General features: G+C 35.2%; 2 protein-coding genes across 5 annotated transcripts in view; both read right to left on the bottom strand.

Moving 5' to 3' along the window:
* The window catches only part of LOC132739691 (uncharacterized), a 35,542-nt gene extending 21,762 nt beyond the window's left edge, over positions 1-13,780 (bottom strand). The window contains exons 1-3 of the mRNA XM_060727453.1: positions 13,600-13,780; positions 12,790-13,114; positions 8,776-8,845 (exon numbers count right to left, since the gene is read on the bottom strand). Of these exons, the coding sequence (XP_060583436.1) occupies positions 8,776-8,845; positions 12,790-12,954 (235 nt within the window). The 5' untranslated portion in view covers positions 12,955-13,114; positions 13,600-13,780. The remainder of the gene's footprint in view (positions 1-8,775; positions 8,846-12,789; positions 13,115-13,599) is intronic.
* Positions 1-17,517, bottom strand: part of LOC132739690 (uncharacterized) — a 109,262-nt gene that overhangs the window by 61,030 nt on the left and 30,715 nt on the right. The gene's annotated exons all lie outside the window — the stretch shown is intronic.

The raw sequence follows: 17,517 nt of genomic DNA, 5'->3' as shown, positions 1-17,517 counted from the left end.
ATTTCTATTTTTGAATCCACCATAAAATTTTACTTGATTTACCAAAAATGTAGAAAATTCTATGAAAGAAATTTCTTGATAGCTTGAATTATTTACAGAATGCATGTTTATTTTTCTCATTTTTATTCAGTTAAAAAGCATGAAAAACTCATTTTTCAAGGAATATGTTCAGATTATCGATTGTTTTATACAGAACCCTTAGATAAAGCAAGTTTTGTTCGAAAATATGTTTATTGTGAGTGTAATAAGCTGTCTTGTACATTTTTATAACACAGTTGGCAATTTTGACAGTTTCGAGATATACGGTTACCATGGAAACTACCATTTTTCAAAAAATCTAACACGCCAACATATATTTTTCTTTCAATTTTTGAATTTGTCATTAAATTTTACACAAAATACAAAAAAAATTAGAAAATCCTATGAAAGAAATTTTTCAATATCTTTAATTATTCACAAAATTCATGTTTATTTTTCTCATTTTTTGTTCAGTTAGTTACATTTAATAAATTTCATAAAAAAAATTGCGACATGATCATTAATAAATTGGGTTTTATATCGACTCCTGGTCTTATTTTGGTGTCCAGACAACCAAAATGAGTTTTATTAGCATAAAAACGGGTAACCTCATTGTGGCGAAATGGGAAGTACAATTTCTGTTTGCCATGAGAAACTCCGCCTTTGGATCATCCGTACATCAATAATTAATCAACAAACATGACTATAAGTAGCAGTCTTAATTTAACGGTATATTTCCGCATTGTAACGGATGTTTTCATACAAATTTAATCTTTTTACGAGATGATTACTTTTACTGAACCCCAGGTTTAGTGCACCGTGAAGCTAAAACAGTTAAAGTGTGTTTGCACAAGAAAATATCATATTTACTGTGTTCCGGATAGCAACTATAAAACTGTGACGTAACGCATACACGAGCTGATTATAGTCTTCATTTGCATGTTAAAATTAGTATACGAACTTTAGTGTTACCGTGGGGTTTCCCGTTTAAAATCCTTATTTATAAACAATATTTGATGAGATTAACAAGAATACTGTTAAACAGGTTAATGAAACTGTAGAATGTTCTATTTTTAGGCCGACGGCAAAATATTTATACATATTTATTTAATGTAGCTTTAAGGAGTACGGAAAACTAATTTTTTTAAAAATATGTTTAGATTATCATTTGTTTCATACAGAATCATTGGATAAGGTTATCTTTGCATAAAACATTGCTAATTGTGTGTCTTATCAAGCTATCTTATACATTTTCTATTTGTTATAACACACTTTAGCTATATTAACAGTTTTTAGATATATGGTTACCATGGAAACTGCCATTTTACAAGAAATCCAACACGTCAACATATATTTTTCTTTTTATTTTTGAATTCGCCATTAAATTTTACTTATCATACAAAAACTTAAGAAAATTCTATGAAAGGATAAAATTTTCATAAAACTGTAGAAAATGTCTTTAAGTATTGTACAGTATTATAAGACAAGAATTTCAACAATATTAATGTAGATCTTATTCAAATTAGTGTTACTATCAAGTGTATAAAAGACATTAAGGCACATTTGAGACAAACCAAATAGTTATAATCCGCCCTGAAATGAATTATGCCCTCGGGTCATTATTCATTTGGCAAAAAACAAGGGCACTATTCATTTTGAGCGAGGGGGGGGTATTAACACACTTTCTGGCCCTAATCTACTGTGTAGTATATCTATGTCCATATAGAATTAATTAAATAATTAATAAAAACATATTACATCTTAATGAGTTCAATGTTTAATAGATTACTATAATGACATTATGAATTAATTACTTAATAAATACTTATTATGACTTGTGATAAGCTAGATCAGCCACAGGGGTAAAGATATTCTCATCCAAATTCTACGGCATACAATATTATGTAGTGCTCTTTTTCATCAATTTAAATAGACAAGAGGGCCATGATGGCCCTGAGGTCGCTCACCTGTATATAGGCCCCCAACCCCCCCCCCCCAACGTTGCAGGGCCAATTTAACCTAAGGGCTTTTATTTGCACAAACTTGGTAGACACCCATAAGAAGATGTTTCATGCTAAACATCTAAGCTCTAGCTCATTGGGCTTTTTAAAAGAAGATTTTTTTTAAGTTTTTACTATACACATATAGTTAAAAACAATGACACCCCTGGGGCCGGGCCAGTTTTGACCCAAGGGCTTTTATTTAAACAAACTTACTAGAAGATGTTTCATGCTTAATATCTAAACTCTAGCTATTTGGGTTTTTTCAAAGAAGATTTTAAGTTTTTGCTATACACATATAAGGAAAATCAATGACCCCCGGGGCGGTGCCAATTTTTGACCCCAGGGCTTTTATTTGAACAAACTTGGTAGACACCTATTAGAACATGTTTGATGCTAAATATCTTAGCCATAGCTCTTTGAGTTCTTTAAAAGAAGATTTTTTAAGTTTTTACTATATGCATATAGGGAAAATCAATGAACCCCGGGGCGGGGCCAATTTTGACCCCAGGGCTTTTATTTGAACAAACTTGGTAGACACTTATTAGAACATGTTTCATGCTAAATATCTTAGCTCTAACTCTTTTGGTTCTTTAAAAGAAGATTTTTTAAGTTTTTACTATATGCATATAGGGAAAATCAATGACCCCCTGGGGCGGGGCCAATTTTGACCCCAGGGCTTTTATTTGAACAAACTTGGTAGACACCTATTAGAACATGTTTGATGCTCAATATCTTAGCCATAGCTCTTTGAGTTCTTTAAAAGAAGATTTTTTAAGTTTTTACTATATGCATATAGGGAAAATCAATGACCCCTGGGGCGGGGCCAATTTTGACCCAGGGCTTTTATTTGAACAAACTTGGTAGACACCCATTAGAACATGTTTCATGCTAAATATCTTTAGCTCTAGCTCTTTGGGTTCTTTAAAAGAAGATTTTTTAAGTTTTTACTATATGCATATAGGGAAAATCAATGACCCCCCGGGGCGGGGCCAATTTTGACCCCAGGGCTTTTATTTGAACAAACTTGGTAGACACCTATTAGAACATGTTTCATGCTAAATATCTTAGCTCTAGCTCTTTGGGTTCTTTAAAAGAAGATTTTTTAAGTTTTTTCTTTTGGTTGCCATGGCAACCAGAGTTCTGCATGGAATTAAATTCTTTGAACAATTTTTAAAGGTGACCACCAAAGGAACATTCCTGTGAAGTTTGGATGAAATTGGCTTAGTGGTTTATGAGGAGATGTCATTTAAAGTAAAAGTTTACGGACGGACGGACGGACGACGGACGGACGACGGACGGACGGACGCCGGACGAAAAGCGATCACAAAAGCTCACCCTGTCACTTTGTGACAGGTGAGCTAAAAACAGTTGAGGTTTAGAAATGTGTCTGAAAGGCACAGATACCTCTGCTATTTATGTTAGGACACCAAATAGTATAAATACCGGTGTTATAACAGGACAGCACAGTTTTTATTACATAACCCTATTTGTAACAAGACCTATCACTGAAGGTGATTAACCCTTTCCCCCATGAGCATATTGTGAAAAATGGCCATTTTCACTGAAAAGCCTCCTGTTACAAGTTCAAACTGCTATGAAACTATGAAAAATGCTTCAATACTAATCAAACTTGGCACAAATGTTGACTGGACCATTGCCTTTGTAACGACATGCTCAGTCTTAAATTTCCTGTTACCATGGCAACGAGGGGACATCTCAAAATTGCCAAAAATCACTTTTTTGCCTCGATTTTTTCCATCAAAATTTATTTCAAAGTGCTGCAACTTCTCAAGGGAATGAGATAGAGTCAAAGGCTTTTCAGCGTTGGTTACACGTTACCTTATGATCGACCTGGGGTCATTTTAAGCCTCTCACAAGTCCAAAATTTTCTTGGCGATGAGGGGGATTCCGCCCCCCTTCAATCCCCCCAAACAGAAGGGGGCACATCCCCCTTCTGGCAACCCCCTGATGTAATATTTGGATGGGGGACGGCGCCAAAAAAATGGTCACTTTTTTTAACAACATTTCTCAAACAAAAGACAGTGTTTGCGGCCTTAATAGGGCATTTTTTCACTGTTTGAGGCCTCAAAAAAGGGGGGGGGCAAAAAGCCGTCGAAACACGCTTATATAAGGGAAAAGGTTAACAAACAAGAGCTGTCCGTAAGACAGCGCGCTCGACTTTTTTATTGCTTGCCAATAAAAAAAGTTTTTGCAGTAAAAGGCAATACAAGAATCTCTGTATTTTTAAAGTGAACAATGGCCATGAGCATTAAGATATTTAGTGAAGAATTATTTTACTGAATTGTGTGATACCCTTGAACACTGCAGCAAAGTTTGAAATGTTTAAGTCAAAAGAGGGCTGGTAAGAAAGAAAAAAAAACTGAGTTGAGCCTTAAATAAATTTAATAGTATTAAACCCACTTTGAGAGAATAAGGTATTTTTACGTCACTCAGAACACCTTGGTAAATGACATAATAACATAATTTTTCAAGAAATCTATGCCAAGGAAGCAGTATATTTTTGTACAATCAGCATAATATATAGATTTGACTTTGTATGTGAAAGTATTATAGTTTCAAAGCAATATCTCAAAGGGTTAAGGCAATAAGTGGATTTTACCCATATTCAATGTATTTTCTAAGTCAAAAAGGGGCATAATTCTGTCAAAAACCTTGACAGAGTTATGTCCTCTTGTCTGTTGATGAAGGTCGTGATGGTAAACAAGTATGGTCAGTTTCAAAGCAATACCTCCAATGGTTTTGAAATAAAGTGAGGTGGTACAAAAAACTTAACCAAGCTCAATACACTTTCTAAGTCAAAAAAGGGCCATAATTCTGTCAAAAACCTTGACAGAGTTATGTACTCTTGTCTGTAGATGGAGGTTATGATGGTGAACAAGTATGGTAAGTTTCAAAGCCATACTTGTAATACTTCTGAAATAAAGTGGGGTGGTACGAAAAACTTAACCAAGGTGTGACGCCAACGCCGACGCTAACGCTAACGCCGACGCCGACGCCGGGGCGAGTAGGATAGCTCCCCTTTTCATAGAAAAGTCGAGCTAAAAATGATGAAAAACCTTGGAATCACCCAAAATCTAGATTTTCCATGTTAACATGTGGTCTTTTACCTAATTTTGGTGAAAAATTGTTGTTTTGTAACATTTATAATTTTTTTAGTTAACCCTTTCCCCCATGAGCATATTGTGAAAAATGGCCATTTTCACTGAAAAGCCTCCTGTTACAAGTTCAAACTGCTATGAAACTATGAAAAATGCTTCAATACTAATCAAACTTGGCACAAATGTTGACTGGACCATTGCCTTTGTAACGACATGCTCAGTCTTAAATTTCCTGTTACCATGGCAACGAGGGGACATCTCAAAATTGCCAAAAATCACTTTTTTGCCTCGATTTTTTCCATCAAAATTTATTTCAAAGTGCTGCAACTTCTCAAGGGAATGAGATAGAGTCAAAGGCTTTTCAGCGTTGGTTACACGTTACCTTATGATCGACCTGGGGTCATTTTAAGCCTCTCACAAGTCCAAAATTTTCTTGGCGATGAGGGGGACTCCGCCCCCCCTTCAATCCCCCCAAACAGAAGGGGGCACATCCCCCTTCTGGCAACCCCCTGATGTAATATTTGGATGGGGGACGGCGCCAAAAAAATGGTCACTTTTTTTAACAACATTTCTCAAACAAAAGACAGTGTTTGGGGCCTTAATAGGGCATTTTTTTCACTATTTGAAGCCTCAAAATAAGGGGGGGGGGGGGCAAAAAGCCGTCGAAACACGCTTATATAAGGGAAAAGGTTAACAAAAAATGATGAAAAACCTTGGAATCACCCAAAAATCTAGTTTTTTCCATGTTAACAATGTAGTCTTTTACCTAATTTTGGTGAAAAATTGTTGTTTTGTAACATTTATAATTTTTTTAGTAACCCTTTCCCCATGAGCATATTGTGAAAAATGGCCATTTTCACTGAAAAGCCTCCTGTTACAAGTTCAAACTGCTATGAAACTATGAAAAATGCTTCAATACTAATCAAACTTGGCACAAATGTTGGACTGGACCATTGCCTTTGTAACGACATGCTCAGTCTTAAATTTCCTGTTACCATGGCAACGAGGGGACATCTCAAAATTGCCAAAAAATCACTTTTTTGCCTCGATTTTTTCCATCAAAATTTATTTCAAAGTGCTGCAACTTCTCAAGGGAATGAGATAGAGTCAAAGGCTTTTCAGCGTTGGTTACACGTTACCTTATGATCGACCTGGGGTCATTTTAAGCCTCTCACAAGTCCAAAATTTTCTTGGCGATGAGGGGGACTCCGCCCCCCTTCATACCCCCAAACAGAAGGGGGCACATCCCCCTTCTGGCAACCCCCTGATGTAATTTTTGAATGGGGGACGGCGCCAAAAAAATGGTCGCTTTTTTTAACAACATTTCTCAAACAAAAGACAGTGTTTGGGGCCTTAATAGGGGCATTTTTTCACTGTTTGAGGCCTCAAAAAAGGGGGGGGGGCAAAAAGCCGACGAAACACGCTTATATAAGGGAAAAGGTTAATACCCCCACCTGCAACTTTGACTTTATGAAAAAAAGTAGTCTGAAGAAAAATTTTGAACAAAAACTATAAAACTGTGTAAAAGAAATATTTCAATTAATTGTAATCGCAACTGGGATCTTCATATAAGCTTGCTATACGCCAAGTTTGATAACAATATCCTAACCATGACGGACCGACCGACCGACAAGCTGACTCCTATAACCCCCCCCCCTAAACTTCGTTTGTGGGGGTATAATAAAAGACCTTTTCAAGTATAAGGACAGATGGCTGTTGATAAATATTTAAAAGGCAATGGAGCACAAACTGTTTATTGTGACCTGGAGCAATAAATTTAATAAATATAAGCTCTGTAATATTTTACATAAGATACAATTATTTTGAATGGTTTTTATTTGTTAATTTGATTGGGTTTTATGTCACACCGACACAGTATAGGTCATATGGCGACGCTTCCAGCTTAACTGGTGAGGAAAACCTCAGGTGCCCTTCTGTGCATTATTTCAGGCACGAACCGGCACTGAGTAGAACTACTGACGTTCCATAAGCTAGCTGGATAGCTTCCTCACATGAAAAAATCCAAAGTCCCTGTAGGGATTCGAACCCACAGCGGTGAGGGGCAAGTGGTTTGAAGTCAACAACCTTAACCACTCTGCCACAGAACGCCCCTATATTTTGGATGGTAGGGTATCAATGACTTATAATTCTAAACACTTTTGCCAGCAGTGTTTACTTATTGACCATTCTCTTTATGGATAACAGAGTGTAAGACAAGCGAAGATTTTCTTTAAACTGCTGACCTTTGACCTGTAAGAGTAAGTGTGACTTTCAACTTTGACCTGGGGTCTATATCTTGAACCTGAAACACTGGCTTATCATGCTCAACATTTATGCTAAATTGTTTCAAAATCCCTAATGTATAAAAAGTTATGGGCCTAATAAATTTATAATTGCTGACATTTAAACTCTCTGTGACCTTGACCTTGGAGCTAGGGATTTATGTTTTGCGCCATACAAACTGTCTCCTCATTCTACACATTTTGCCAAATCATTTCAAAATCTCATGAAGCATGATAGAGATATAGGCGGGACAAGGTTTTTGAAAACACACGCCAACAACAATTAACTGGGGTAAACACTTATGCTCCCTTGTTTTTATCTTGATGGGATTGTATTAAGATATTTGAAAAGGATGGCATTTATAGTTCAAACAAAAGGCCTGCAAAGAAGCTTCATTTGTTCTGCATATCCCATTGTTTTGGGTCAAGTTTGAAGAAAATCCTTCAAGGGTTCGACACAAAATGATCGGACTTTTGACTTTGACCTTCAAGATTGATCATGACCTTGAAGAAGATCGTAAAAGGCATGTAAGATTTATAGAGCTGACACAAAAGTTTGTGATATTTGACCGTTGTCCTTCAAAGGTGACCTTTGCCTTAAGCTGGAATGGCAGTGGCATTGGTTCTGCCCATTGCCTTATTGAGATGAACATCCAAGTTTGAAGAAAATCCATGACCGGGTATAGGATTTATATAGCAGAGACGAAAATGTTCCATATATTACGTTTGACCTTCAAGGGTTCCCTTGACCTTGAACTGGCACAGCTGTAGTATGTCTTTTCATGTTACAGTAAACAGTTATGCCAATTTAAAGAAAATTTATACAGTTTATAGAGCGAGTACATGATTGTCTGTCTGATATTTGACCTTTGACAATCAAAGAAGCTGTGAGCCAGCACGGCAGAGGCATAGGTTCTAAACATTGCCTTGTAAACCAAGCACAGACATTGGTTATGCATACTGCCTTGTTGAGGCAAATTTAAGGAAACTTACACACAGGGGGTATAGAATATATAGAGAAAAGAAAAAAAGTTTGATGTTTGGCATTTGTCCTTCAAGGGGATATTGACCCGATGGAAACAAACAGACGGAATGACTGACCTAATGATGCCGCAAAGTGATTCCAGTATAGCACCAACCACATTATGTGGTAGAATATCATCAAATGTTACATTGTAATTTCATAAATTTTAATATTATAAATTTAATGATATTGTATGATCCGGAGTATATAATTGTATCATATTAATTTCTAAAATGATAAAGTAACGATGATATTCAGCTGGTTTTTATTTATATTAATGGCAATATCATACACTTGTATGTACACTATCAAAACAAATATTTACTCACCTAACTTGGTTTGCTCATACTCTGCCTGACTTTGACCTGAGGAAGTTACTGTCTTAATTTTTGCCATCTCCTGCAAAAACAAATCATCTTCTTTTCTCCAAAAAAGACATTTTTGTTCAAAACTAATCAACAAGATATAAATAGTATTTAATGCCCAAAGGTATGTACAGAATTGTGTACATATTTTATTTCATTTTTATATTTTAGCATAATAACCATTATGATCACCCTATTTAACCCATTACTTCATGAGCATTTTCTGAAAAAATGGCTGTTTTCATTGAAAAGTCTCCCGTTACAAGTTCAAATTGCTATAAAACTATATAAACTTCTTCAATTCTAATCAAACTTAGTACAAATGTTGACTGAACCATTGCCTTTGTAACAACATTCCCAGGCTTAAATTTCCTGTTACCATGGCAACAAGGAGACATCTCAAAATTGCCAAAAAATCACTATTTTGCATTGATTTTTTCCATCAAAATTGATTTGAAAGTGCTGCAACTTCTCAATGAATTGAGATAAAGTCAAATTCTTTTCAGCGTAGGTTACACGTTACCTCATGATCGATCTTGGGTCAGTTTTAGCCTGTCACATGTCCAAAATTTTCTTGGCGATGAGGGGGACTGCCGCCCAACTTCAAACCCCCCAAACAGAAGGGGTCACATCCCGCTTCTGGCAACCCCTGATGTATCTTTTGGTTGGGGGGGGGGCCTTGCCGAAAAAGTGGTCACTTTTTTATTTAAACAACTTTTCTCAAACAAAAACAAGTGTTGAGAGCCTAAATAAGGCATTGTTTTCACCATTTCAGACAACAATAGGGGGGGGGCGTGAAAAAGACGTTTTAAGCCATAATATCGGGTAATGGGTTAATCACTCACCCAAAATTCTTTGTAAGAAAATGCTCTGCAATAAAGGAGTAGGTCATTGGATCACATTTTATATTCTCAAAGAATGTTTCTAAGTTGCACAAATTTGAAGCTAAAATTATCAACATGATTATCAAAGTTCATAGTTCTATACCTTATTTTAAAACAAAATCTGTCCCTGGACAACAAACTTAACATTTCTCAGTGCTGAATTGTGTAACTTAAGCAATGATTGAAGAAAATCATTCAATAGGTAAGGCAAACCCTAACATAACAAACAAGATATAATACTTAACCTTTACGTGTAACCTTAACAATGAGTAAGCATAGCTGACATTAACCTTTTAAATGTGACCATCACCATGAACCAGCTTAGCTAACATTTCACCTTTAAGTGTGATCTTCATTATGAGCAAGCAAATCTTACATTTAACCAGCATAGCTTACATTTAACCTTTAAGTAGGATCTTCACTATGAACAAGCATAGCAAACATTTAACCTTTAAGTTTGATCTTCACCATGAGTAAGCATAGCTAACATTTAACCTTTAAGTGTGACCTTCAAAAGTACAAGCATACTTACATTTAACCTTTAAGTGTGATCTTCACCATGAGTAAGCATAGCTAACATTTAACCTTTAAGTGTGACCTTCACTAAGTACAAGCATACTTACATTTAACCTTTAAGTGTGATCTTCACCATGAGTAAGCATAGCTAACATTTAACCTTTAAGTGTGACCTTCACTAAGTACAAGCATACTTACATTTAACCTTTAAGTGGTATCTTCACCATGAGTAAGCATAGCTAACATTTAACCTTTCAGTGTGACCTTCACTAAGTACAAGCATACTTACATTTAACCTTTAAGTGTGATCTTCACCATGAGTAAGCATAGCTAACATTTAACCTTTAAGTGTGACCTTCATTAAGAACAAGCATACTTACATTTAACCTTTAAGTGTGATCTTTACTAAGTTCAAGCATACTTACATTTAACCTTTAAGTGTGATCTTCACCATGAGTAAGCATAGCTAACATTTAACCTTTAAGTGTGACCTTCACTAAGTACAAGCATACTTACATTTAACATTTAAGTGTGATCTTCACCATGAGTAAGCATAGCTAACATTTAACCTTTAAGTGTGATCTTCACTAAGTACAAGCATACTTACATTTAACCTTTAAGTGTGATCACCACCATGAGCAAGCATAGCTAACACTTAACAGTTAAGTGTGACCTTCACGATGAGCAAGCATAGCTAACATTTAACCTTTAAGTGTGATCTCCACCATGAGCAAGCATAGCTAACATTTAACCGTTAAGTGTGACCTTCACGATGAGCAAGCATAGCTAACATTTAACCTGTAAGTGTGATCTCCACCATGAGCAAGCATAGCTAACATTTAACCGTTAAGTGTGACCTTCACGATGAGCAAGCATAGCTAACATTTAACCTTTTAGTGTGACCTTCACAAATGATCAAGCATAGCTAACATTCCACCTTTAAATGTGATTATCATCATGAGCAAGCATAACTAACATTTAACCTTTAAGTTGGATATTCATCATGAGCCAGTATAGATAACATTGAACCTTAAGTGTGATCTCCACTATGAACAAGCATAGCTAACATTTTAAGTGGGATCTTCACCATAAGCCAGCATAGCTATCATAAAACTTTAAGTGTTATCTTCACTATGAACAAGCATAGCTAACATTTAATCTTTAAGTGTGACCATCACCATGAGCAAGAACTGCTTACATTAAATGATGCGTAAGCATAGCTAACATTAAACCTTTTAAATATGACCATCACCATTAGGAAGCTCAGCCAGCTTACATTAAACCTTATATGTTTGACCTTCATCAGGGTAAGAATAGCTATATTTAACTTTTAAGTTTGACCTTTTATTAATGAGTTTTGGCCTTAAAAGGGGGACAAAGGCAACATTTTAATTTCTTACTTTGTTTTTTTTCCATTCATTATTCTGTAAATGCCCTCAAAATGAATACATAAGACAGTCAAAGGAACATAACTTTTCTCCATATAAAGAATAGAATGGTGGTTTCCTAACTTGACCCGCATGGGTCAGGTTAGTGCGCTAAGATTTCACAATAGTTGGCACAGTGAACTCTGGAAACATTAAAGAACATGTCAAATGAATGACTTACACTTGTTTCTATCATACAATATCCACAATATCTGTTATTGTAACTTCAAGAGTTTGTTCAAGTCACACGACTTGTCTTTAAAACTATTCAGTGATTCTGTTGGCTTCTAAATTTTGTTAAACATATATAGATAAATTTACGCGTTAAACCAAAAATAAATAAAATTAAAACAGAATTTCATGCTGGGACTTTAAGAAATGTCATTTTAGCGTGATTTGAGTACATAAGATCATTATGATTTTTTGCCTGAATATCCCTTTAAGCAAGGAGTTTCTGCATGTGCCATATGCTTTTCAGGAAATATGCTAAAACTTTTTTTTTTCATACGGGATTTTGGAAAATTTACTTTTTAAAAATTCCAACAATATTTGTAAGCATTGGATAATTAAGGCTATATACATTTTGTACCCATTGTACATGGGATAAATCTGGTTTTTTTTTTTTCAGTTAAAAGTATATTACCACATGGCCCACAAGAACTTAAATCATAAAGTAATTTATTAGTATATTACCACAATAACTAAAACCATAAAGTAATTTAAAGTATATTACTACAAGAACTTAAATCATAAAGTAATTTAAAGTATATTACTACAAGAACTTAAATCATAAAGTAATTTCTTTACAATTACCTATCATGTCTTGACCTTCTTTAATGGAAAGATGTCTATATACATGTATACGCTTAACATACATCACTTGAGCCGCGTCACGACAAAACCAACATAATGGGTTTGCGACCAGCATGGATCCAGACCAACCTGCGCATCCGCACAGTCTGATCAGGATCCATGCTGTTCGCTATCAGTTTCTCTACTTGTTATAGGGTTTGTAAGCGAACAGCATGGATCCTGATGAGACTGCGCGGATGCGCAGGCTGGTCTGGATCCACACTGGTCGCAACACATTATGTTTGTTTTGTCGTGACGCGGCTCATTTTAGTTAACAAACAGAAGGAAATTTTTTTTACCTCTTTCTGTTCTGATACAAGTATCTCTAGAACAGTAAATTTCTTTTTCAATTCGGCTTTCTCAAGTGTTTCCTGAGACATTTGGAATTCAAGTTCTTTTATTGTTTTCTTTAGTCCTTCAAGTTCTTTTTCAATTTCCAGCTTTCCCTCCTTTTCACCAGACATCTTGGCTTCAAGGTCTATTAGCTTCTTCTTCAGATCATCATATTCTTCTTTAGTTGCAGCACTTTCTGTGGATTTCAGAATTTTTGCCAGTTCTTCCTTAATTTTCTCTTAGAATTTCATCAAAGCTTTCAGTGGTAATAATGAAATCTTTCTTCTTCAGCTGATTAAAAGAAATCAGTTTTATTATATTTTCTATCATAAAAAATGTAGCTTTGTAATTTATAATATTTCCTTCAATACAACGTATAATATTCTTCACACGCTTTTTCAATTTTCGAATATTTAAAGTAATTTTTTATTGATATAATCCAAACCTTACCACAATATCAGAATTTAGAATTCCTTAATTTCAGATGTATGAATTATATAGAATTTCAGGACCCTTAAAATTGTTCAAATTTCAAAGTTTTTGGAATTTAGAAGTTCTTTACAACTAAGATCTCTTTGTTTTTATAATTTAACATTTTATAGGTACATATATATTTTCATGTGACTTTATCAATTAACTTAAGGGAATTATTATTACCACTTCAAACTCGTTACCTTAACTTTGTCCTGAATTATGTGGCATGACTGTTATCTTTAATCATTTTAAGTTAACTCTATAAAGATTTCAAACTGATATAATTCATTATTTACACTTACATCTTGAAGTTTTTTTCACCGCTATCTGGGCATCTGGTTGTTGTAATAGCTCTTTACCATCTTGTAAAACTGCTATCATATCGTCAATATATGAATTGGCCTCACTTTCTTCTAATTCCATGCTGCTTGAGTGGAAAATATTATTTCTATACTGACGTACCTATTGAATAGAAAACACAGGTTGTAATATTGTTCTATGCATATACATGTGTATACTGTTAAGCTATCAAAATTATTGTTTTGTTGACAACTTGTTTAGGTACTTACATTGTTAAATTTTACCAGGCCTTTTTCTTAAATGTATAATATTCATTGCAAATTTTGGAGACATTGTATCAAGACTTAGTTGTGAAATTTATTATTTGGGAAAAAAATTATGCCAGCATATAAGATGTGCAAACTCTTCAAACAAAAGCTAAATAAAATATTATTACTGAAACTGATAAGGATTTAAAAGATATCCGAAACATGATCAAAAACGTCCACACCAAATACAAATAAGAGGGCCATGATGGCCCCTGGATCGCTCCAGCTGACACATTACCGTCGCATCCCAAGCAATGTCTTAAACAAGCATCATGACCAAGTTTTTGATGACAACTGAGTCAAACATGTGACCTCTAGTGTGTTTATAAAGATTTTTTCCATATTTGGGCATGTGACCCTAATTTTTGAACCGACACGACCCATATTCAAACTTGACATAGAAATCATCAAAAAACCTTCCTGACCAATTTCCAGGAAATTTGGCACTAGAGTGTTTAAAAAAGATTTTTCTATTTTTTAGCTCCTGTGAACCTAGTTTTTGACCGGACATGGACCAATCTTGCAATTGACCCAGAAAACCATCAAAACAGCATTCCTTGACAAATTTCCAGAATATTTGAATCAAAACCTTCAGCCACTAGAGTGTAAACAAGTTTTTTTTCTATTTTTGGCTCCTGTGACCTAGTTTTTTCACCTGAGATAACCCATCTTCGAACTTGACCTAGAAAATCATTAAAAACAACCTTCCTTACAAATTTCCAAATATATTTTAATCAAAAATGCAGCCTATAGAGTGTTAACAAAGCTTTTTTCTATTTTTAGCTCCTGTGACCCTAGTTTTGACCTGAGATGAACCCATCTTCGAAATTGACCTAGAAATCATCAAAACAACCTTCCTGACAAATTTCTAGAATATTTGGATGAAAACTGCAGCCCCTTATGTGATAACAAGCTTTTTCTATTTTAGCTCCTGTGACCTAGTTTTTGACCGGAGATTGACCCATCTTCCAACTTGGACTTAGAATATCATCAAAACAACCTTCCTGACAAATTTCCAGAATATTAAGATGAAAACTGCAGCCATTAGAGTGTTTAACAAGCTTTTTCTATTTTTAGCTCCTGTGACCTAGTTTTTGAACCTGAGATGACCCACCTTCGAAATAGACCTAGAAATCATAAAACAACCTTTCTGACAAATTTCAAGAATGTTTGGATGAAAAACTGCAAACCATTATAACAAGCTTTTTCTATTTTTAGCTCCTGTGACACTAGTTTTTTGGATGACCAGACATTACCCATCTTCGAACTTGACCTAGAAATCATTAAAACAACCTTCCTTACAAATTTCCAGAATATTTTAATCAAAACTGCAGCCTATAGAATGTTAACAAGCTTTTTCTATTTTTACAGTACAGATAACGAGGAATATGCAAAATCCTCGGAGGATCGAGGAATCCACTCGCAACTCCGCGAGAGTATTTGTCCATAAAAACGAGTGACTCCGCGTGAGAAACGTGTGATGAGAGTGACTCCGAGACAAAAATAACAGCGCGTAACTCCATGTCAGTGTCTAGGTGGTGTAAATAAATGCAAGTACAATTTTAACTCATTTTACATTTCATTTTAGATTACGATTCGAAAATAAAGATGATTTTTACCGTTGTTGTTTTCAATTTACCGTGAAACAGTTGAAAGGTACATTTGATTAGAAAAACACTACCCTAAACGTCATCAAGTTTATTTTTATCCTGATTAATTCAGTCAGTAGCAATAACTACTTTCGTTTTCACTTGTGATACTTTACATAAATGAAGAATTTTCAACAACATTTTTATTTTGAATGAATAATAACATGTATATGCCTTCAAGGATTTTAGTTTAAAGGTAGAGCATTATATTAATAAATGAATAAATATAGCATACCATTACTCGGAGTCACTCTTTTTGGCTCGGAGATTCACGGAGTCCCGAGTTCACTCGTTATCGACGCGGAGTCACTCTTTTGTGTACGAGAGATTTATAATCCACTCGGAGTCACGCTTTTTGTAATTACTCGTTACTCGCAGGAGTTTGCATATTCCGCGTTATCTGTACTGTAGCTCCTGTGACCTAGTTTTTGACCGGAGATGACCCATCTTCGAACTTGACCTAGAAATCATCAAAACAACCTTCCTGACAAATTTCCAAAATATTTGGATGAAAACTGCAGCCCCTAGAGTGTTAACAAGCTTTTTCTATTTTTAGCTCCTGTGACCTAGTTTTTGACCGGACATGACCCATCCTCGAACTTGATTTAGATATCATCAAAACAACCTTCCTGACAAATTTCAGAATATTTGGATGAAAAACTGCAGCCTCTAGAGTGTTAACAAGCTTTTTCTATTTTTAGCTCCCGTGACCTAGTTTTTGACACGAGATAACCCATCTTCGAACTCGATCTATATTTCATTGAGACAAACATTCTGACAAAGTTTGATGATGATCCAATCAAAACTGTGACTGCTAGACTGTTAAAAACCAAAATTGTTGACGACGCACGGACGACGGACGCAGACATAGCCCCATCACTATACCTCACCTTGACCACTTCGTGGTCAGGTGAGCCTAAAAATTACCGTCTTTTCAAATCACCGACTTTGGGATATGGATTTTTTGGAATTGGGGAAAAAGAAGACAAAGTTTGTAAAAAGATTGTTTGTTACACATCACATCCAATGTGGCTATGAAAATACTGGTTATTTATCATTAGATGTAATAGCCCAGTGCAATCAGTTTCACCAGCAGATTGTTTCTGCTCGTACCCTGGAGCATTTATAAAACACTTACAAATGCTCCAAGGATCTGTCACCCACTGTAGAGCATCGCTGTTTTTCCAGTTAGGTGCAGGTGGCGTGGAGGCATGATGCTGCACAATAAAATCATAGATGGCGCCACATATGTTGTTCGGACAAGCAATTTTGCCCTTAAAACAACAGCTGCATTTTACTTGCCCAAGAGGACAGATTTTGTTTCCAGCATTCCCAGGTACTGGCTTATGGTCTGGCTTGAGAGTTTCAACTTGACAGCCCCCACATGTCACAGTTGATGGTAGTGACTTTGTAGACCGAATGTTTTGTAAAATATCCTTATGTTGTTGGTCAGCTATGTCATTACAGAATGGTACCAGTCCCTCCTTTAAATATCCAAGTCCTAAACCAGCCTTTACCCACTGTCTGTATTTTTCCTTCTCTAACTGAAGTTGATGTGCCATCCTGACACTCTATCAATATCTAAACAAATCAAACAAAAAGATTATGTTAGATTTTATATAAATAAGTAATTATGGTCTTGGATTGCAATTCAAAGTCAAAAATACTGGGTAAATATGATACGTGTTCCAAAAAAGACAAAAAAACTAGTGGTGTCATCGATCAGGATTATAGATAAATAAACTATGAAAACTGAACAATTTGTTTATTTCTTTTATCATATAACTATAAAAGACAACTAATGACTAGTAACTATAAAGTTTAAAGCATTTTCCATTCTAATTTTAGTGTTGTTGTTGCAATTATGAGGTTACGGATTAGGTTAAATCCCGTCCTTGCCGTTCAAAATATACCGGGGTTTAATAAGCAAATTATAGTGTTTACAACCTGAATAATTATTATA

This window comes from Ruditapes philippinarum, unplaced genomic scaffold, assembly GCF_026571515.1.
Source record: "Ruditapes philippinarum isolate M1 unplaced genomic scaffold, ASM2657151v2 ctg9020_1_1_1_1, whole genome shotgun sequence".
Lineage (NCBI taxonomy): Eukaryota > Metazoa > Mollusca > Bivalvia > Venerida > Veneridae > Ruditapes > Ruditapes philippinarum.
The sequence above is the reverse complement of the archived record's forward strand: the minus strand, read 5'-3'. Positions and strand labels throughout refer to the sequence as shown.